The sequence below is a fragment of the Canis aureus genome, chromosome 9, assembly GCF_053574225.1.
Source record: "Canis aureus isolate CA01 chromosome 9, VMU_Caureus_v.1.0, whole genome shotgun sequence".
NCBI classification, from domain to species: Eukaryota; Metazoa; Chordata; class Mammalia; order Carnivora; family Canidae; genus Canis; species Canis aureus.
In genome coordinates this window covers 44,681,133-44,704,436 of record NC_135619.1, presented here as the reverse complement: position 1 = coordinate 44,704,436, position 23,304 = coordinate 44,681,133, and the positions used below count along the sequence as shown (strand labels likewise).

The following is a 23,304-nucleotide window of genomic DNA, read 5'->3' as shown; positions in this document are numbered from 1 at the left end:
CCGGGCATCGCCTCATTCTTGTCCTTCCCCCCCGCTCCCCGCCCTCCCCACGTGCCAACAGGAAGCGGAAGTGAAGGATGCGTATATACGTATCCCAGCTGCCACTTAGCAACGCGAAGAGGTCAGGTGACACAATCAGCTGACTCCCGTGGAGGAAGACCCTGTGGCTGGGGCTGTTGCAGCCACAATTGCCCGGCTAGGGATCCGAGCCGAACTATCACCGTCAGAATGTCGGGCAAAGACCGAATTGAAATCTTTCCGTCGCGCATGTAAGTAAAAGAACGGGTCGAGCAGCATCCGTAGGTTCACGAACGCCTGTCCCGAGCTGCGATCCCTGCATACCCCGGACCGGCAGCGAGGTTCCTTGTTTGCTGGGCGGATCCTGAATTTCGTGAGTTTGGGGCGATGCACCCTTACGGCCCCCTCACACGTCCCTCTGAGGAAACCATACGGAACAGAGCGATTCCAATCCGTAGGGACAGGCTGCTCGGCCTGCTTGTTTTTATGGAGGTGCGCTGACTTGGTAATGAAGCCGTTCATCCCATATTCCCTTATGTAGCTGGGCAGTGGATTTATAGAACTATGAATCGTCGCCAGTTTTGCCTAAGGGAGTTCGCAGTTTAACGGAGAGATGGACCAGCCAGCGAGGTTTGATAAATACTCTGAGAAGGGAAGTTTACAATGGTGAGAAGCACATAAGAGAGGCGTCCAGGCCAAATTGGGGGTTGAGTCGAATTGCCCTAGCGTGGACATCAGATTCTATCTTGGATCCTTTTCCTCATTTTCCCAGATCCCACGAAATGTCACCTGCAGTGGGAAGATATCCCTGAGTTTCTGAGGCATTCCGTTTGCTCCATCACCATTGCACCTCGTTCAGACCTCTGTTATACCACCCATCAGATTATATAAAGTGAATATTTGTTTACACACCTTTCCCCCTGATTGTGAGCTTCTCCAGGAGGAGAGAGCGTCTTGATAATTAACCCATAGAAAATCTACAAAAAAATTTCTTTGGATGAACCCATGTCTTCTTGGGATCTGCTCACTTGTGGCCTGCCCTTCTCTTGGGCCTGAATTCTTTCGCGGGAGAAAAAGCATTAGAGCCCCAAGTGGCCAGTTTTTAAAGACAGTTTTGCAGTTTTCTCAGATGTGCCTAACAATGCGTAGAAAGTAAAGATTATTATTTGCCTTCTCTTCTACTACTTTTTTTTTTTTCTTCTTCAGTGAGAAGTAGAAAATCAGTTAGGCTTTGATATTTAGATCTTTTGATTGTGGTCCTATTTCTTTGGGAGTGTTCTGGGTTTTTTTTTCTTCATCTTGATTTTTTTTATTTCTCAGAGAATCTGGGAATGCTTAAAGTAAAAGAGTTACATTCAAATCCCAGACTTAGATTTGTTTCTGCCAGGGTAGCTCTAGCTGTTAATGAAATGAAAGAGTTCTTGGATTTTGTTTGCTTATTTTTTACTTTCACCTACTGGTTTTCTAATAGGTGTTTGTACTAGGTAGGAAGCAAGTCAGTTGTGGAGAAAAGTAGTGCCTGTAAAATAGATAAGGACCAAGGCTACCCTGGGATGGTAAGATCTGCAGAACTCCCAGTACTTGACTGACTAAAAGTCTTCCCTGAGACACCACCAAACTAGCATGGCCTAAGGCTCTGTTCTTAGAATGACTCAAGCAACCATTAAAATGCCTGCCTGAGAAAGCCCAGTGCTACCAGGAGAATTTTTTTTGTTTGTCCTGTCCAATACCTAGGATAGCCCTTGACCTCCCTTTCTTAAGGCATTTATTAAAAATAAGCTTATAATTAGGAGTCTTTTCTTTTCCATTTGAGATATGTATGTCTCTCCTACAACTCAGAAGTGTCGTTCTCAACGATCTGAAAGCCATTTCTTTGAAATGTAGTCATTGGGAAGGATGAGGCCTCTGTCTCCCAGTCTCATGGGAAGATAGAATCCTAACTTCCATGACTACCAGCTAGCAGGCACAACTAGCCAAGTGTCATTTTCAGTGATCAACCCTTTGTAATTTTTCACTTCTGTGACTCTTCTTGAGTCCACTCTAGCTCCTTTCCCTTATTCTTCCTTTAAAATGCCTAACCACTTCTGTACAAGTCAGAATGTAGTTCACCTCTTTCTCCTACTTTCAGTGATTACTAAACAAAATTTCTTTTCACCACTTTAATGTCTGGCTGTGTTTATTTTTGATGGTACTCAGAATGTTAACATATTTTTGTTTGTACTTTGAGTCTAAGATGTGAAAATGGCCTTCTTTGGGTTCAGACAAGAAGACTAATAGGTTTATAAAAGTGAAAATTGCTACTTGAGAGCACTCAGCTTGGTGATTGAGAGGAAAATAAGGTGCAGGAAGTTACTGCTTCTCTAAATATTTTCCTCAAGACTTAACAGCAGGTATTTTGTCATGCAGTCAGATGTCTTTGATTCAGCTGAAAACAAAGTCATCATTCTAGCTGAAGGTCGAACATTTTTCCTAGAGCTGAGCAGCTCTGTTTTTTTAAAGAGCTAGGATAGAAAATACTATAGTGACCTCTGTGTCAGACAGTTCCACCATACAGTGTTACCCTGTGAAGTGGGGCTATCTCCCACTTAGGCACCAGAAAGAGCAAAACAAGGTTAGAGTGAAAGCGAAAGAGGCATGAAGGATTTGCAGTCAACAGAGGTCCCTCAGATCCAGATTCTACAACATACTAGCTGTAAACTCTTGGGCAAATCACTCTTCAAGACTCAAGAAATAAAATTTGTCTATTTCACAGAGGTGCCATTAGCTAGGAGTAAATTAAAATTAGCATGATTAATTTTATCAATTAGCTTACCTTTTTTACTGTATTGAATCTGCAGCTAGGATTTGACTTAAATTTGATCCTCCAACTCTTTGAGCCCAAATTCTGGTCATTAGTGTCAACAACATAATATGTTAAATGTACACATTGGGCTGGATAGTTCCAGCTCAGGCTAGAAGCTGAACCGGCTTCACTTAGACCTCCAGTGAGGCCAGTCAGTGCAAATTCAGCTACTGACAGTAGTTTTCAAAGAGGGAACTGTTCATCTGATGCTATTTATAAATAGGCAGTGTGGCATGTGGTTGGGATACAGTGGGCCTGGGTTTGAGCTTTAGTTTGAGTCTTGGGCAAGAAACTGGAGTCGGAAATCTGTTTCAGTCTAGTCATCATCATTGTCCCCATCCCGTCCCCCCTGTGACGGAAGAAAGTGTTTCATTTTTCTAAGCCTCATTTTCAAGATAATATTTGAAGCTTCTTTCAGCTATAGAATTGTCTGTGTATGTCTCTCCTACAACTCAGAAGTGTCGTTCTCAACGATCTGAAAGCCATTTCTTTGAAATGTAGTCATTGGGAAGGATGAGGCCTCTGTCTCCCAGTCTCATGGGAAGATAGAATCCTAACTTCCATGACTACCAGCTAGCAGGCACAACTAGCCAAGTGTCATTTATCTGGCATATGGTAGTAAGAACAGAAATGTCAATTTCTGCTGTTACTTTCTTGACTTTGGTATTGGGGTTTCTGATGGGAAAAGTTTGGAATAAGGAGGTAAGGAGATTTCTGTAGTTTGTCACTACTCAAATATGTGTCATTGGTTCCTAGAGTCATTTACAAAGTAATAAAATTATTGGTGATGGGATATTGACTGGTGAGATGAAAATACTTTAAATGCCATACTTTTAATAGAAAAAGTAATTAATGGTTGTGGTATCTAATACAAAAGGTTCAAAAGATAATAAATATAGTAAAAAGTAAATAACATATTTTCACTCAATCCCATTTCTTAAAGGCAGCTGTTACCAGTTTCTGTGAATCTTTTCTAGAACTGTTCTTCGTATCTGTATAAGCATATTCATCCCTTTCTTTGCATAAGAGAATATAATATAGATTATATTGCTCTTTTAGCTTTCTCTTTTTTTTATGACTGCATATTATTTCATTGTATGATGAACCATGATTTATGGAACATTTAGCTTGTTGCCACCTTTTTGCAATTACAAGGGTGGAGTACTCATTCTTAACATTGTATATATTTTTGTGTACATACGGAGTAGATCTGTAGGATAAATTTCGCATAGTGGAATTGTTAGTCCCGAAGGTAAGAGCATTTCAATTTTTGATATTAGTGGACAGATTTAAAAAAAAATGCTTAATACAGCTGTAATGGAAATACAGATATAAAAAAAAAAAGGAAATACAGATATAATTTGAACTTGCAAATCAAATATTTTAGCTATGGTGGTATAAAATAGGACCCCTAAGAAATTGTATTATGATTTAATGTTTTTCCAGATATTGATTAAAGAATTATTTCTGTTTTAAGTAAATGAACTTCTTATTTATGGAGCACTGAAGATGGAAATTTGCAGTGAGAAACTAATTCTATCAGCACAAATGCTATATATTCTTATTTTCATGACATCAAAAAGTAAAGCATAACTTTAATACTTTATTGGGGAAGTATTTTTATGTTTTCTAAACAGTGGGAATAAATATTTTTAACTTTGTATAGGGCACAGACCATCATGAAGGCTCGATTAAAAGGAGCGCAAACGGGTCGAAACCTCCTGAAGAAAAAATCTGATGCCTTAACTCTTCGATTTCGACAGATCCTAAAGAAGATAATAGAGGTAGAATAAACTGTGTTTACAACAGTTGCTTATTTTAAAGATACCTAAGGAAAATCCAGCATGGCTTTTGGCATTTTAATTTTTCTTTAAGTTATTTTAATTAAAATTTTTTCCTCCAAAAGTAAAAATACCATTATGACTAACAAGCTTCAGATCATTTAATAAAATATGGACTCATTACCCTTGCCTGCAAAGCCCTACTTGATCCGATCTGGCCCCTGCCTGCCACTCTGATCTCATTTGGAGCGTTCTCCCTACCATTTTCTTTCCGAACCTTTTCATTAGTTATTTCTCCTGCCTGAAATGTTCTTTTCCAGGACTTCTTTTGACTTGCTCCTCTTGTCATTCTGGTCTCTTCAGAGAGGCCATTCCTGATCGCCCAACCTGAAGTGACCACTGTATTTACTTCTGTCACATATCTTTCTTTTTTTTTTGTCACCTTTCTTTCTTTCTTTCTTTCTTTCTTTCTTTCTTTCTTTCTTTCTTTCTTCCTTCCTTCCTTCCTTCCTTCCTTCCTTCCTTCCTTCCTTCCTTCCTTCTTTCTTTTTCTTTTTCTTTTTCTTTTTCTTTTTCTTTTGATTTATTTATTTGTGAATGAGCGAGAAAGAGCAGGAGCATGCGCGGGGGTGGGGGTGGGGTCAGAGGCAGAGAGAGTCTTAAGCAGATTGCACTCAGCCCAGAGCTGGATGCAGGGTTCAGTCTCATGACCCGAGGTGAAACCAGTAGTCCAGTAGTCAGACACTTAACCAGTTGTGCCACCCAGGCTTCCCACATTTCCTTAGTTTTGTCATAGCACATACTACTGCATGTTTTCTTGTTTGATTGGTTGCCTCCACTAGAGAGTGTTAGTTCCATGAGAGCAGGGACTTAATCCTTTCAGCACTTAGTTCCTGTTCCCAGAACAGTGTTGGCACATAGTATGTTTCAACTCAGTACTTTTTTTTTTTTTTTAAAAGATTTTTTATTTATTTATTCATGAGAGACACAGAGAGAGAGAGAGAGAGGCAGAGACACAGGCAGAAGCAGGCTCCATGCAAGGAGCCTCATGTGGGACTCAATCCCGGGTCTCCAGGATCACACCCTGGGCTGCAGGCGGCACCAAACCGCTGCACCACCGGGCTGCCCTCAACTCAGTACTTTTTAAGTAAATGATAGGTGAATACAGAAATACATTTAAAAAGTGAAGATCCCTTCTCACCCCCTACCCTTCTCTCATTTCCTAGAGAGAGATGTTCTCTGGAACACTTACAGTCTTTTTTTCATCATGGATGTTTTCAGTAACACACAGCTGTTATACATTATATAGTTCAGTTCTGCCTCTTCCCCCTGGCAGAGTATGGGTAGCTTTCTGCATCAGTACGTAGATCTGCCTCTTTCTTTATGATAGCTGCATGGAACACCATTGAATGGATAATGGGATTTAACCATTTTTCTGTTGATGGATGTTTGGTTTTACTATTTAGTGGGTGAGGGTACTTTTAATCTTCATGTATAGGTGAGTACTGACGACACGGACTCCATCTTTGGCCCTCCATCTTGTTCATGGCTGCGCTGTGACCTTCCTCAGGGCTCTGTGTTATAGGCTCCATGGAGGTTTAATGTGTGCCCTGACCAGAATGTAGGGAGGCATTGTTCTGATCCTCTCTAGAGTGGTGCGCAAGTAACTCAGGTGGGTGGCTGGCTCGCAGGAGGCCCCACTTGAGGTAACTAGGGGGGGTGGCTGGCCTGCAGGAGGTGCCACTGGAGGTAACTGATCAGAGTGGCTGGCCTGCAGGAGGCACCACTTGAGGTAGCTTTACTGTGACAGTCACACTATGCCCCTCCCTCTATAAAAGCAGGGGATTATGGGCCAGGTTTGGTGGAAGAGTAGTCTCTTGGGTGATTAGCTGGTCCAGTGCCTCCTGTGGGTAGGTTATCCTGAGTAAAATGGTGTAAATGGTTCTGGAAGACTCGTGATGTTTTTTATTCTCAGGGTGCCTTCTGAGTCTGGGGGATACTTGGCTGGCCCTTCTCTACCTTCTAAGAGGCAGCAAGCCAACCTGGAGATGAAATGAAGCCATCCAGGCCAGGCAAGGGAAGCCCAAGCTGGTGGCCACCACAGTGTGGGGAGAGGTGGCCTGGCCTACGAATGTGGAGTGTTGGGGGAAATGCCCCAGGGGTAGTTAAGTGGCCTGCCTGAGAGGGGAAGGGAGAGGAGACTAGTGGTAGCTGGGCCCTCAGTCTGTAGGTGGTGGAGCGCCTTGAAGGAGTCGGGAGTCAGAGAAGACTGGAGAAGCGTTGGTTCTGTTAATCCGTGAACCACCTGTATCTCCCCTCAGGATGTTGTGTCTGGAGGAATCCCACAGCAGGAGGGACACTTGGGAATTCAGGCCGGCTGTGGGAGAGCGGAGAGCTTGGTTACCCACCATTGGCTGCACACTGAAGGGAGAGCTGTGATGTCTTAAAGTGGGGTCCCTGGGGTAGTGGCTCTGATGAGGCTGTGTCCTACAGGAGGAAGATGATTTACAGGTGCCCCCTCTGATTGCAGCAGAGCTCCAGGCCACTTTGCCTGAGGATGCGGGAGAAGAGATTCCCACTAGTCAGGAAAGGACGGTGAGGGACTATTCTGCCTCGGACTCTCTGGATCAGGTCATCTGTGTTAGGCAGGGCTGCCACCAAGGGGTGGCAGCTTGGCTGTTACCACGGTGGGTACTGGGGAAGATGGTATCCTCTTGGAGGTCTGGGATGTCAGAAATGGCCCCAGTCACTGCTCAACCTGCCTTGCGACAAAAATTCTATGCCACAGTCCTGGGTGAGAATCTCATGCGCCTAGTTAGTTTGACTGGATAAATGTTAGAATTAAGATAACTTGGCCTAAAAGGGGGATGTTCTTTGATCTCCATGGAAGAACTACAAGTGAGTCTATGTGAACTGGTAATGAAACCTGTCATTTACACCTAGCAGTTAGACACCTAGATAAAGAATACTCTCCTTTGGTATGGAAGGCCTTCTATTACAGTCAGCCACCAGGGCATGGTATGGGACTTAGTATCTGTCCTCGCCCCTGTGGTTAATTGGCCCATTGCGATGGTAGCTACTATGATGGCTGGCTTAAGTAAAACCAAAAGAATCTGTCATAAGGGAAATAGGTTGAAAAACGGGAAAACAAATCCTCTGGATGATAAAATGGAAGAAAGGGGGCCCATCAAGTTCTCTTAATTATGGCAAGATCTAATTTTATATAGGACCCTGAGAGAAAATAGAGACAACCCGATTTGGTTTTGCTAAGTCTATGGAAAGTGTTGCTTAAGGGAAAGCAGTTTATTCCTTTGGAAAGAAGGCTCAAAAAAACCAGGTGTGTCCCCGGGAGTTCTGCTAACAGAGGAATTTCAGGGGTGCATGCCTCTTACACCTAAAGACTAGGGGTTAGGCAGACATTGTGCTCTAGTGCATATAGTAGGGGTGACCAGAGGCTTCATGTTGAATTAACCATTTATTGGTCTCACAGTAACACACTGTATTAGCTTTAAGAGACAATGGAACTGAACGTACACTTATAGAAACCCCTTGAAATTTTGGGGAGAAATAAGGGCTGTTGATGTTTATGTGGGATAAATTATCAAGGTCCTAGAAATTAGTCTCTACCTACAGATTGGTAGGCTTCCTCCCCATTTTTTTCTAGTGCGTATTTCCTTCACTTGAATATTTTGGGCATAGATGTTCTACAGGATCTAGCTTTAATGGCAACAACAGGTTGTTTCAGGTTGCGTATCTGAGTAGTGAAACCTGTACAGCTGCCTGTTTCTGGAGAGTAATAAACATAAAACAACATGAGCTACTAGAGGGGCATGTTGAAATTACTGTTATCGTTCAAGAATTAGAAAAGGCACAGGTAGGGGAATCCCTGGGTGGCTCAGCGGTTTAGCGCCTGCCTTCAGCCCAGGGTGTGATCCTGGAGTCCCGGGATCGAGTCCCACATCAGGCTCCCTGCATGGAGCCTGCTTCTCCCCCTGGCTGTGTCTCTGCCTCTCTCTCTCTCTGTCTCTCATGAATAAATAAATAGAAAATCTTTAAAAAAAAAAAAAAAAGAAAAGGCACAGGTAATCAGGCCTACTCAGTGCTCATTCAGTAGTCAGTTTGGCCTATAATGAAATCTAACAGGACCTGCCAAATGATGGTAGATGATGGGCAACTCAGTAAAATTACTCTGCCCATCCATGTTCATTGTGCCTATTATAACCTTATTGTTAGGGAAAAATCATGGCATCTATTAAGACTTATCATTATGTACTAGACTTATCTAATGCCTTTTCCAGAATTTATTAGGACATGAATTGCAAGATTAATTTTCCTTCATATGGAATGGGAGACAGTGGACCTTCCAGGTGTTGCCCCAAGTGTATCTCCTATCTCCATAGTCCCACAGTTTGTCACAGGTTGGTGGCCAGAGATTTGGAAAAATGGATATTGTCAGAGACAACAGTGCTTTATCATTATATAGGTGTAATGTTAACTTGTGATGATTTTATCTTCCCTGTCTTAGTCTGGGTTAATCGGTAAAGTTCCTGGGCATCACCTGGTCAAGTAAGACAAGTGATGCCAGAGACAGTCGTTAGTAAAATGCAAGCCTTCTCAATCCCTAAAATGGTAAAGGAATTACAGGCTTTTTTGATTTATTGGGTTGCTGGAGACTTTTTGTTCCGTATCTAGTGATAGAGCAGCTATTAAGACCTTTTAAATATTTTGGTTAGGAGAGTAAGCTGATGGGATTGGGGTGCAAACCAACAAGAGGCTGTCCTTTTTTGTTTTTGTCTTTTTTTAAAAAGGTTTTACATCTTTATTAGAGCATGAGCGGTGATAGAGGAAGCAGCAGAGGGAGAGGGAAAACCAGACTCTCTATTGAGCAGGAAGCCTGATGCCAGGCTCGATCCAGGACCCTGAGATCAAACCTGAGCTGAAGGCAGATGCTTAACTGACATGCCCCAATAGGAGGCCATCTTAAAGGCAAAAATGGCAGTAAATCAATTACAGACCTTGAGAGTAGTAATGCCAGATGTGAATTGTGAATTAGTTGTAAATTCATATCTAGAGGGTTTGGCTGGGGTTTGTGGTATTGATGAAATGGAAAATGGATTCTGTTAGGATTCTAGTCTCAATTGTGGAAAGGAACAGAGCCGGGGTAGTCCCATGGAAGAACAACTATTAGCTATATATCTTGTCACTAAAACAGATGGAAGGACCAGGAGTGCTGATTTGCCTCTGATGGTATGCACCTCTTTGTGAGTAGGAGGATGAATTAAGGACTCCTTCAGCAGACCTAAGTGTGCCTCTGTCTGGGTAAGCACATAGAAATGGCATGCTTACCTACAGCGGAGGAGCTCTTGCAATACCATCTCGCTATCTCATGAGCAATACTCATTACTAGGGCCAGTCACCTCAGTCAACCCAACACAACTTCCAGAAGTCATTGACACTTTGCCTCCCTTCCCCCAAGTAAAGGGAAGGCTCACCTCTTGCGGATACATAGTATACTGATGGCAGTTGCCAGGGAAACTTGCCTATTTGGCATTCCTCTGCTATCTGTCTGGATTCTGATGTACTTTGGTTTGAAGAAGGAACTAAACAAAGTAGTCTGTGGGCAGACTTGAGGGTGGTATGGGTTGTGTTGACATATGAGGCAGTGCCCATGGATTTGGCTTCTGACAGCTGGGCAATGTTGTAAGGGTTGACAGCATGGATGCTGTGATGGCACAAAGAAGGTTGGGGTATATTAAATAGATCTCTGTGGGGAGTAGAATTGTAGGAGTATATTTGGGAAGTATGCCCTAAGCCTGATGCAGCTGTCCAAGTATGGCATGTGTCCCTGCTCACTCCCCATCCCCAGTACCAGGCCATTATGAGGCAAATGCTCTAGCCCAGAAACCAGTCCTGCTAGAGGAAATGCTGACCCTGTGTGATGTAGAGAATGGGTCTGTCATAAATCGGGACACCAACCAAGGTCCCAGAACTACTCAGCAAATAGTAAAAAGATTTTATTTGCCTTTAAAATATTCCAGTCTGTAAACTGCTGACAAGGATTGCTCTCAATGGCACCTCAGGTAATGGCCATTGTGCCATACCCTAGGGTATATTGGGTGGCCTATGAGCCCTGTTTCTTGCTGGCTGATAAGATTACATAGGCCCTTTGGCAGTATTGGAAGGGCACAAACATAAACTGACCTGTGTGGACACTTGCACAGGACTTATCCAAGCCTTTGCCTGTAAAAGAGCTAATTAGGCTGAAGCTATAACAGATTAACAGAACTGGAGAGCATGTACAAACTCCGACTCCAATTGTGATCAAGGGATATGTTTTACTGGCCATGACATCCAAGAACGGGCAGAGGCGTGGGCTATCTTGTGGACTTCCCACCTGCCTTACAGTCTGACTGCTGCAGGTCTAACAAAGGATGAATGGACTAATAAACACATTAAAGACTGTCACTAGGCGGCTCTCTCAAAGGATGATCTCCAAGACTAACTGGTAATTCAACTTTTTAAAGCTGTGCATGCATAGCAGGACAGACATCTACGTATATGAATGCCTAACCAGCAGCACCCATGCAGCTTACAGCTCTTGGGTGCGGGTATTGTTGGGAGGTCTGAGGGCCCTTGGGGGTGGAGGGACTCCTTTTGTGATTGTTATAAGACTTCCATCTGGTAAGGCTCTATCTAGTTCATTGGAAATTGACTTGGAATGCCTCCTCCCTGTGGCTTGGTGTCCTAATCCCTTGGGCCCAAGGCCTCACATCTAGTATTCCTAATACATTGGTCAGGGCCCAACACATGCAAATAATTGCTTCAGAATCTCTGATGCTTGGTATTAAGGTAGGGTTGTTAGTATGGATGTCTACATACAATGTAGACACATCGTCTGATGATACTAAGGGGCAAAATAAAAATGGTTTCATCTTCTAGGGAAAATACCAAAGCCAGGGATGATATTAGTTCATGGGAACTAAACCACAATTCTGTTGTTGCTGACTGAAGATTTGCCGTATCTGTTACCTATAAAACATTTCTTACCGCCCATAACCTTGCATTGTTAATGTTTCTGTTGTGTCTGGAAACATCTTGTTATAGGCCTTACATAACTGAAATTTACAGTTGCTCCAGCTGCTGGGTGTGGAAAGGACTTCTTCACTGGGTGGCTGGGGAACCATTGTTCTAAGTATTTTCTTTGGTGTTATAAGTATATTAATATTGCTGCTGTGGCATAGGGATGTCACCTGAACCACAGCACGTCACCTCCCAATACCTGGCTGTGTGGCTGTTGTGGAAGAATGGCATGTAAAGATTATGCAGGCAGTAAAGATGTTGAGGGTAGAGTAGCGGAGTGCTGACAACACTGACTGCCTGGTTTTTCTCCTTTATCTTGTTCATGCTGCACAATGACTTCCCTTGGGGCTGCATGTTCCAGGGCCCATGGAGGTTAATGTTAGACCTGACTGGAATGTGGGAAGTGTTGTTCTCACCTTTCCTAAGTGATGCACAAGGGTGCCACTTCAGGCAACTAGTAGAGATGGCTGGCATGCAGAGAGTACCGCTTTAAGTAATACCCTTTGACCTCCCTGCCATGCCCTTTCACTCTATAAAAGTGGTTATGGGCCAGACTTGGTAGAGAACAGCGGTGGAGAGTAGCTGCATAGCTACCTGGAATGTCTTCTTTATCTCTCCCTGTTGGTAAGTTACCTAGAATAACCATGTAAATAATATGGAGTGGTTTGTGTTGCTTTTCCGTCTCAGAGTGCCTTCTCCCTCTGGAGGACACTTTACTGTCCCTCCTCCATCTTCTAACAGTATGTGTGCTAGCATTTCTCCAGAAAGTTCTAGAATCTCAAGGATTTACTTTTTTTTTTTTTTTTTTTGAGAGTGAGAGAGCATGAGGGGAGGCAGGGGGGAGCAGCAGACTCCCTACTGAGCCCAAACCTGGGCTCCATCCCAGGACCCTAAGATTATGACCTGAGCCAAAGACAGACACTTAACAGACTGAGCCACCCAGGTGTCCCTATTCATTTAAATTTTTGATGGATAACTATTCTCCAAGTTCTACTAATTTATATTCTTACCAAATGATCGATGGGAAGACCTGTTCTCTCAAATTCTTCCTAACTGGTTATTAATCTTTATTTGTTGCCAGTTCGTTGGGCTAAAATTGGTATCTTTTTACTTTTTAAAAGGTGATTTATTTCAGAGAGAGCCATGGAAGGGGCAAAGGGAGAGGAGAATCTCAAGCAGATTCCATGCTCAGCATGAAGTCTGATGTGTTGGGCTTGATATCATAATCCTGAGATTATGACCTGAGCCAAAATCACTAATAGTCGGATGCTCAACTGACTGAGCCACCCAGAGGCCCCTAAAATTAGTATCTTTTAATTTGTACTACTTTTGATTATGAGATTGAACATCTTTTCATGTTTATGGGTTATTTGATTTTCTTGGTGACTTTTATCTTTTTGTAGAAGTTCTACAAATATTCTAGTTTATAAAATGCTAAAATATTTCCTCCTGGCTTTTAACTTCTTCAAAATGCATTTTTTATAAAGCTGACTTTTTTTTTTTTTTAGATTCTAATTTTTGTGAGAGAGAGAAAAAGAGAACGCTTGTGAGTGCGAGTATGAGTGGGGAGAGGGATAGGGAGAAGCAGACTCCCTGCTGAGCAGGGAGCCCAATGTGGTGCTCATGTGGGGCTCTATCCCAGGACCATCTGTGCCAAAGGCAGACACCTAACCAACTAAGCCACCCAGGTGCCCTAAAAAATATTTTTTATTTGGTCAATCTGTTAGTCTTTTTTTTTTTTTTTTAACAAGGCTTTTGGGTTATATACAATGCTTAGAAAGACTTAAAGAGATTAAGAAAATATTTTGTGTTTTATAGTTATTTTAAAAACTTTAATAACTTCTGGAGTGTGTGATGTGAGGAGGTGGGGACAAGCTCATTTTGTTATTGGCTGGCCAGTTGAATGGTCTCTTACTAAATTTTTATATAGACCTGTGACTGTTTCTGAACTCTTATATTTCATTGACTTAATTGTCCCTGTAATTGATGTATTTCCTTATTGTAACTATGTGTTCCTTTTTGGAACTATATGTTTTACATATAGTTACAACTCTGCCCACCTGCCCCAGGTCTTTTCCTTTCAGAAAGATTGGATTTTCTCAAACATTAAATATTTGGATTTATATTAAAATCACTATGCCATTAAGGTTTTGACTGCAGTGCGGTGAATTTAAGAGATTAATTTGAGCACATTAGTATGCACCCATTCAGGAATAAGATGGATCCTTCAATAAAGATTGTTTTCTGTTTCTTAATGTCTCTATTCAGATGTTTTAATTGTAAAACATGTGGTTTTGCAACACTGTTAGAGACCATAACTAAAACTGTCCAAGCAAAATTGGATGTTTTTGTTATCAAGTCAATATTTTAGACCTGGCATAAAATACTGGCTACTAAAGGAAAATGATTTTCATGTTTTTTTCCTTGTAAAAACTTTGGTTGAATAAGTTGTTGGTTTATGCTTTTCCAGACTAAAATGTTAATGGGTGAAGTGATGAGAGAAGCTGCCTTTTCACTTGCTGAGGCCAAGTTCACAGCAGGGGACTTTAGGTAAGAAGACTTAATGGGCTATTTTGAAAAAGTGCTTTTATGTTCATAATTTCACTTAAAAGCTATGCTTAATGAAAAAGCATCTAAGCATTAAAGACAAATGATGGGGTTAAAAGTATTATTATTATTACTCAATTATCACCCTAACACCAGTGTCTTTATTGTCACCCACATGTGTCTGGTTCAGAGTTGTAGGCATAGGTTACTTAACATTCTGTAGTCTGTTTTCATTTAACATTGTATCCTAAATGTCTTATTTTCATATAGTTGTATAACTTTTCTCTAGATGTACATAATTTATTAACTGTTTCTCCTAATGGTGAACATTTGGGGTGGTTTTAGATTTTTGGATTGTTAGAAAAGATGGCATGAACATTTTCATATTTTTGTTTCTGTAGAATTACTTCTTTAGGCAAAGTTGGAGAATAGAATTGCTTTAAAGGATGTGAATTCTGCGGTTTTTGTTTACATCAATGTATGCTTTACATACAAAGCATGTAAAATGGTTTAATTTTGGCTTTACAGGGGTTTTGCCAGTTTTGTTGTATCATTTTCCCCAAATAAGCTTGTGTGGTAAACCCAGCAAGCATTGTTCATCTCCTTTTAAATTCAGTGCCTTTAAGAGGTCAAATGGCTGTTTGGGGACAGAGATGGAAATTGTTTTCAGGGCTTTTTTAAAATTTTAATCGTCTTTACCCAATGACACAATGTCTCCATTCCTAGAGTGTGTCATTCAGAAGTATTACCTAATGGGCAGGTTTTACAACCTCAGGGGGATAAGGCCTCTTGAAGAGATGGACTTTAATTTCTGCTAGTGTTGGTAGAATGGCAACTTGCATTGACTTTTCTAGCAGAGGGAGGGAATCAATAATAGTATGTAAGTGGTATGTGAATGTGTTTTAGGGTGGTTTGGTGAAAACACTTTATGATAAGAACAGGTTGGGTTGCGTACTCAGACAAAACCAGATGGAAGTTAGGTTCCAGGGTAAGGGAATTGAACCTCCTACTTAGCCAAGCTAGAAGGTTTGGACAGCAAACCTAGAAGGAAGGAGTTTTCTCTAAATTACATTAGCTGAATAAAAATCCTTAAAGTCACATCTTTGGCACCATATGCCTGACCAAAAACTCAAGCAATCCGTGTACTTTAAAATCACTTTGTTGTTTTCTTACCATTAGAGCTTTGAATATTGTTCATTGCTCTCTGAGGCCCTCCTCTGGCAGCAGTGATTTTTCTTTTTCTGGAAAGAATTCTCAAAACATACTTGTACTACCTCACTCTTGCTGAAAATGTCGCTCTAGAATCTCAATTAAATGAAAGCCTTTTCTTTTTCTGCAGCACCACAGTTATCCAAAATGTAAATAAAGCCCAGGTGAAGATCCGAGCTAAGAAAGATAATGTAGCAGGTAACTTTTCAACTCTTTAGAATCCTTAGGAAGAAGACATTTAAAAATTAATCTGTTTATAGGCAAGATCTTCATATCCTAATTAATCTCTTCTAATTAGAACAAGTTGATTTGCTTTACATGTTAAAATCTTTGTAACTGGTTGTTTCCAGAGGAAGGGGTGGGGGGGATAAAGTTAGTTATACACGATGAATATGTTCTAGAGATTGGCTGTACAGTGTAGTGCCTATAGGTAACAATGCAGTGTTGTGTATATAAAAACTCAGGATAGCTCTTGTGTTGAGTATTAATACACACACAAACAAGAAAAGGGACACAAGAAATCTTTTGGAGGTGATAGATACGTTTGATTGTGGTGATGGTATCATGGGTGTATGCAGGTATCTAAATTTATCAAAAATGCATAATTAAATATGCATTTAAAAAAATTTTACGTATGCCTCAAAGCTGAAAGGAGAAAACTGTAACAGCTAGATGTCTTATTACTCAGGATAAGTTGATTATTAAATAGGAATGAACACTTAAGATACTAGGTTCCTTAAATTGATTCATTGAAATCAGTAAAGTTCTAGATAGTCTCTTGTCTTTTGAGTATTTGCTAAAAAAGAAACATAAGGAACAATGGTAATTAAGAAACTACTTCAGAGACATGTTTGTGAATCCACATGTTTGTTTTTAACAGGTGTTACTTTGCCAGTGTTTGAACATTACCATGAAGGGACTGACAGTAAGTGTGAAACTTTGGTAGTGATGTCTCTGGGTTCTCTAGATTCCTCTTTATTTTTAATTTTTAAATTTTTTAAAAGATTTATTTATTTGAGAAGGATGTAGAGCACAGGGAGGCTCTACAGGGGGCATGGAGAGGGGCAGAGGGAGAAGAAGCAGACTCCCTGCTGAGGAGGGAGCCGGATATGGGGTACTCTCCCGGGATCCCTGAATCATGACCTGAGCCAAAGGCAGACAGACGCTTAACCAACTAAGCCACCCAGGTGCCCTCCAGATTCCTCTTTAAATGAACCTTTTTCTGGAAAATGGGTGCTAGATAGGCTTTCTTAGAGTTCAGTGGTTCCAGTGTTAGCATCCTTCTTGTACAGTTGGGAGGAATCAGTTAATAAAAGTGTTATGGCAGGAAGTCATAAAACATTGTAATGTCTTAAAATAATTTATTTCAACCTATAAATACATAAACATAGTCATTTGCCATTAAAAAAATTTAAGGCTGTGGCCTTTGAGTAGGGATCCACTAATTAGACTTCTATGTTGTCTTTCTACATAAACTATGCCCATAATGCATTGTTCATAATTTCAGTTTGTTTCTTTAAGGTCTTAGATTCTGTGATGCAATCTGAATGCTAAATATTCCTAGATTTTATAGCTCTCAATTTTTTACAATTGTCTTAGCATTTCCTAATTTGATAGCATTTTTTGGGTAATGACATGTCTTTATTGAATCTTTCCAAAATAATCGACTTTTTTTCATAGGACCAACAATTTTTGGGACTCATTTTCCATTGGTTCACATAGAACATTTAGTGTAGCTCAAATAAAGAAATGGAGCATCCTAGAGAGTCACCTGTTAATGGAATATCATTGTACTATGGGCACCAGGCCATATGATGCCCAAGGGAATGGGGCATAGGGTGGTAAAGTGAAGGTTGGTTAAAAGCTTCACCTATAGTTATATTTAGAATAGTTTCCTTGGGAAGAAAAACATGTTCACTGTTACTCTTAACTATAGAGAACAAATGTTACCAGAGGGTAGGTGTGTGTGCGGGGGAGGGGATGGGTGAAATAGTTGATAGGGATTAAGGAGTGCACTTTGTTTTTTAATAATTTTTTTTTTAGATTTTTATTTATTTATTCATGATAGACACAGAGGGGGGGAGAGAGAGAGAGGCAGAGACACAGGCAGAGGGAGAAGCAGGCTTCATGGTGGGAGCCCGATGTGGGACTCGATCCTAGGACTCCAGGACTGTGCCCTGGGCCGAAGGCAGGCGCTAAACCGCTGAGCCACCCAGGCATCCCCAAGGAGTGCACTTGTAATGAGCACCAAGTATTGCATGGAGGTGTTGAATCACTATATTGAACACCTGGAACTGTTACACTGTACGTTAATTGGAATTTAAATAAAAACAAAACAAATGCTTAAAACCGCATATGAGAAAAACCAGGCATATTCATTTATCAGCATGTCCTGGGGGAGTGGGATGGGTGCTTCGTGTTTGCATCTTAACAGGGTTTAGTGAATTTGTTTCTCCTTATTTGGAGAACTTCTGACTTGTTCTGGGGAAACTTATGGGGAAGATTATTTACTCTGTAATTACAAATGTTGTCTGACTGGTTCTTTCAGGTTATGAACTGACTGGTTTAGCCAGAGGTGGGGAACAATTGGCTAAATTAAAGAGGAATTATGCCAAAGCAGTGGAATTACTGGTGGAACTAGCTTCACTTCAGGTAAGTAGCAGAAGAGCCAGAGAATTCCTGCTACAGTTTGATATTTAAGAGCTATTTGGAGAAGATTCGCATCTTGAATCAGAGCATCCTTCACTTAGTGCTTTAAGCTATTTCTGATTTTATATGAAATAAGCCAGAGGGGTTTTGATTTCTGAAATGGTGACTTCGGCACCATTGTCCCCACTTGCTACTAACAAAATATGTGTGTAGTAGAAGAGTTTCACTCTTTGGTAGGTGAGAATAGCAACAGCCAATACTAGATTTAATTGTAAATATAACATGGTTTATGCATGAAAGCTACTCTTTTTCCCCTTTGTGGCCAGTTAATAGAGATATATATGTAATATTATCTGATTCTCTCCCCTTGCCATTTTTATGACTTTAGGGTGAATCTGAAGTAAACAAATTATAATGGCAAGGAAATAGTGTTAGCTGTATGGAAACCTCATAAGAATTTTTTTGCTTTTTAAGCATGTCGAAAGTAGTTTTGGTTTCCAAATGTTCTCTACAAGTGCAGTCTGCGTGAAGCCAAGTGAACAGGACATGATTAGGAAGACTTCATGCTTACATTATTGTCCTCTTATTTTAGACTTCCTTTGTTACTTTGGATGAAGCCATTAAGATAACCAACAGGCGTGTAAATGCCATTGAACACGGTGAGTGTAAGCTGTGAGGTTCTTTGTCCACTTGTCCATACCTCCACATTTGTATGGGAATCAGGCCCTGATCACGAGGTGAATAAGACCTTACCCTCTCCACAGTGGGAAGGGCAGTGTGGGTTAGTAGGAAGGGCACAGGAAGGTGTTAGTAAGTACTTAGAGTTATGTATGTGGATTTGGGGGGAGTTACACTCGTAAGTTAAAAATTCTGAAGTGTTATATTTCTGGTTATGAACAAAGGACGAAACTATTTTTCAAGAGCCCTGGTGTTTTCTTTAGTTCTTTCCAATGATTCAGTAATCTTTTTGAACCAATTAAATATTTAACTTGAAATCCCTTTCCTATAGGCCTTATATCCTGCTCTTCTCCTTGATTCCTAAAAATTTTCCTATTGGATGCATTTATTTTCCATCTCTTATTTCATTATTCTGTAACTGTGTGTAGCGTTGCCACAATACTTTCTGTTCATGAAGCTCCATTTTCACTAAAGAAATATTCAATTTTATTTTATTTTATTTTATTTTATTTTATTTTTAATTTTTTATTTATTTATGATAGTCACACACAGAGAGAGAGAGGCAGAGACACAGGCAGAGGGAGAAGCAGGCTCCATGCACTGGGAGCCCGACGTGGGATTCGATCCCGGGTCTCCAGGATCGCGCCCTGGGCCAAAGCAGGCGCCAAACCGCTGCGCCACCCAGGGATCCCGAAATATTCAATTTTAAAGTAAAGGAACAAATTTTGAACAGTAGAGACGTTATTTTGCTGTTAAGGAGGAAATTATCTCATTTTTAAAAACTCAATACACCTTTCCTGATCAGCTGCTAATGCCAGGCCTTGTAAATGGAATTCCAAGCCAAACAAAGTGGATAAAGTAATGGTTCCAACTCTTAGCAAGTTTACATTTTAGAAGCAGATAGGCAAATTCTGTGTAAAGTAGCACCTTATGATTAACCTAAAACTCAACTTAGTCCCACTGCCTGATCTACCTTTTCACAGTGGATTGAATTTATGTTTAAAGTAACATCTGTGTGGTTCAGTGTTACATATTCATATAAATTCAGTATATTCACTGTTGTATATATTGTGGTCCAAAGTTATCTGTCCATAGAAAGGATGCTAAGGGCATATACCGAAATAGTTATTTTAGGGTGGTTGGATACTTTATTTTTTCTTTTTGTTTTCTACATTTTTGCATTGTAAATGTATATTAATTTTACAATTAGAAAAAATCTACAGATGAACATTGGCAATTTGAAAAAACGGTTGAAGTTCTCACATACATATTTTTTTAAACCCTAGTCATCATTCCCCGGATCGAACGTACCCTTGCTTATATCATCACAGAGCTGGATGAGAGAGAGCGAGAAGAATTCTATAGGTTTGTTGAAATTGGCAGTTACTGATCATTTTTTGTTTTTCATATCCCAAAGGCTTAATTTGTTGAGACTGTTGGCTTATGTTCTTTAGAATTAGCACAGCCTGTATTTTATTCTGATAAATGAAAGCAAGACATAATATTGGCAAAGGCTGTGGAGACTATGCCATGTTTTGCACATATTTAAAACAGGACATCTCCAAAAAGGCCCTTAGGAGAAACTATTCATAGACTTGGTTAATCTTTGAAATAGTAATTTAGATCGGGTAAACTGGAATTTGTCAATCAATGAATATGTATTGCATGATGAACATGTTCTAGGAGAAAGTATAAAGTACTTGGGGGGCATTACATAATAATATAAATCATACCATTAGAGAATTAGCCAGTACTCCGAGAAATGATGCATGTATATGAATTGGTTATGAACAGTTAGGGCTGGTAGGGGCAACAGATACTAAATAGGTAGTATATGGAGGTTAGCATTTGTAGGTGTTTATTACCCTCTTTATAAAACTAGCAGAAATCAAATCTACTTAGAACTGGAAGTGTTCAGAAAATTCCCTCCTTTTGTTTTACAGGTTAAAGAAAATACAGGAGAAGAAAAAGATTCTCAAGGAAAAATCGGAGAAGGACTTGGAACAACGGAGGGCAGCTGGAGAAGTGATGGAGCCTGCTAATCTTTTGGCTGAAGAGAAGGATGAGGATCTTCTGTTTGAATAATCTTTCCTGCTCTGGTTCTTTCATAAGCTCTAACATGGCACCATTGTAATTCACGGTGTGTAGGTTTGGTATGTGTGGCTATTTATTTTTTGGCCTAAGAATTTCACTGGTAAAATTTCCTTGGATATTGGTTATGGGACTACATTTGCAAACTCATAATTCAGCAAGCATTTATCTCATGAGATTTGTAGAGCCTGCCCAGGAACCTGTAGAATTTATTCTGCAGAAGCAGTACCCTACTCCATTTATATCTGTTAAAGTGCTCTGCTTCCCAAGCATATTAGGAAATTCCCGTTAGGAAGCCACAGTGGCCTCAGGCCAGCTGTCACTGTAGCACTGGTTGTTCCTACCCTGCTCCAGCACCTTGGCACTGTCCTCAGATTGCTGCAGCTGCCCTGTGTAACCCTGGTGCTTCTCTCAAGCTTTATGAAACCCTATTTTTCCTTGCATGACAGGTCTCTGTCCTGTCTGTCATGGGAGTTCTGCCAATTTTAATGTGATTATGGTATAAACAGTAAAATGATTTAAAAATGAGTTGTTCCTTTTTTTTAAAAAAAATTATGCTAAGAATATCAGTCACGTTCTTATGCTCAGATTGGCACATGGGACAGTCTCCTAAAAAGAGCTTTCTCTGCAGACATAAAGGATGTGTGGATAGTTTCCCTTTTTCCCCCTTCATAGTATGTGTTTTACTGATAAGTTTATTGGGATGATTGTTGAATTTTGGGGTGCTCCTGAATATGCCAGTGAGTTAAGAGGTGTGGTTATTCTTTCCTAATTGAAGAAAAAATAATTCTCAAAAAAAATAATTTTCTGAGAGTAAGAAAGGAAACTTTTATAAGCAGTTAACTAACACTTGCTGTCTTCCATCAAATAGGAAGATGAAGTATTTGGCCATATCAGGAGCTGAGGTTTCTTTTTTTTTTTTTTTTTTTAAAGATTTTATTCATGAGAAACAGAGAGAGAGGCAGAGACACAGGCAGAGCAAGAAGCAGGCTCCATGCAGGAAGCCCGACGTGGGACTCAATCCCGCACGCCCTGAGCCAAAGGCAGATGCCCAACTGCTGAGCCACTCAGGCATCCCCTGAGGTTTTTAGTGCTGTTTTGTTTGGTGGTGAGCCATCTGTTTACTCAGGCTTTTTTTTTTTTTAAGATTTTATTTATTTGACAGTGTGTGTATACAAGCAAGGGAAGTGGCAGGCAGAGGGAGAGGGAGCTTCCCCAACTGAGCAAGGATCCCAGTGTCGTGCTTTATCACTCAATCTAGGACCCTGGGATCATGAACCGAGCTGAAGGCAGACATTTAACCATCTGAGCCACCCAAGCGCCCCCTACCCAGGCTTTCTTGTACCTAGTCCCAGGCATTTCTGAGGTGATTGGCTATGAGACAGTTTTTAGTGAAACTGTGATACTAGGCCTTTGAGTCTTTAAGTCAATTGATACTACACGCCTAGCCTTTTTAAAGTATTAAGTAATTTTGTAAAGATTTAGTATCTGTTACAAAGTAATCTTAGTTATGTGCGAGGCCCTGTTTTAAGTGTTTATATTATCACACCAGAAGAGGTACATATTATTTTAATCCCACATTTCACCAAGAAAATTTGCTGGAGTAATTGGTCAGGTAGGTGGTATATTCAGAATTTAAATCCAGGCAGTTCTACCTTCAGTGAAGTTTTTGTACCCTTCTAACCTTTCTTGCCTCCCCTATATTTAAAACTTTTGGGTAAAGGTGTAAGATATAAGGCCTGTCCTTGAGGAGCCTAGTTTTAGCCTGTTATACTGATTTGGGGGTTTTATTCTGCTAAGTAACTTCAGTAGTGACTAGAAAGCCAACAAGTGAGTTTCTAAGCGATTCAGTGTTACCTATTTTTAAGGCTTAACATTTAATCCTCCCAATACCGGAGTGGAATGTAAATACTATTCTCTCCGTTTTACAGATGATGAAACCGAAGCTTTGTCAGGTCAGGTGTCAGAGCTAGAAGGCAGGCTTTGGTTCTTTTTTTTTTTTTTTTCTTTAAAGATTTTATTTATTCATGAGAGACCTAGGCAGCGGGAGAAGCAGGCTACCCATGAGGAGCCTGATGCAGAACTTGATCCCAGGACTCTGGGATCACAACTCGAGCCAAAGGCAGACGCTCAACCACTGAGGCACCCAGGAGCTCCTAGGCCTTGGTTCTTAAGCTGTATGTATTGTCCCTCTTGGAGGCAAATAGCTTGAAGGGTATGAGAGTCTTCTCATACTTCATGGTTTTTCATACCATAACCTGCTGAGGCCAGAGACCAACCAAGATTTCACTTGTGGCTTCCTAAGGCTTTTTTATTGGCCTTGGCTAAACCCCCTACAAAACTACAGATTTGGATCCCTGGGTGGCGCAGCGGTTTGGCGCCTGCCTTTGGCCCAGGGCGCGGTCCTGG

General features: G+C 40.7%; 1 protein-coding gene across 1 annotated transcript; it reads left to right on the top strand.

Moving 5' to 3' along the window:
* The first annotated feature begins 84 nt into the window (after positions 1-84).
* Positions 85-21,423, top strand: ATP6V1D (ATPase H+ transporting V1 subunit D). The gene is made up of 9 exons (XM_077909708.1): positions 85-269; positions 4,527-4,644; positions 14,192-14,271; positions 15,608-15,675; positions 16,358-16,402; positions 18,026-18,129; positions 18,719-18,785; positions 20,091-20,169; positions 20,748-21,423. The coding sequence occupies exons 1-9, from the start codon at positions 229-231 to the stop codon at positions 20,887-20,889; spliced, it is 744 nt and encodes a 247-aa protein (XP_077765834.1). The 5' UTR covers positions 85-228; the 3' UTR covers positions 20,890-21,423.
* The last annotated feature ends 1,881 nt before the right edge of the window (positions 21,424-23,304 follow it).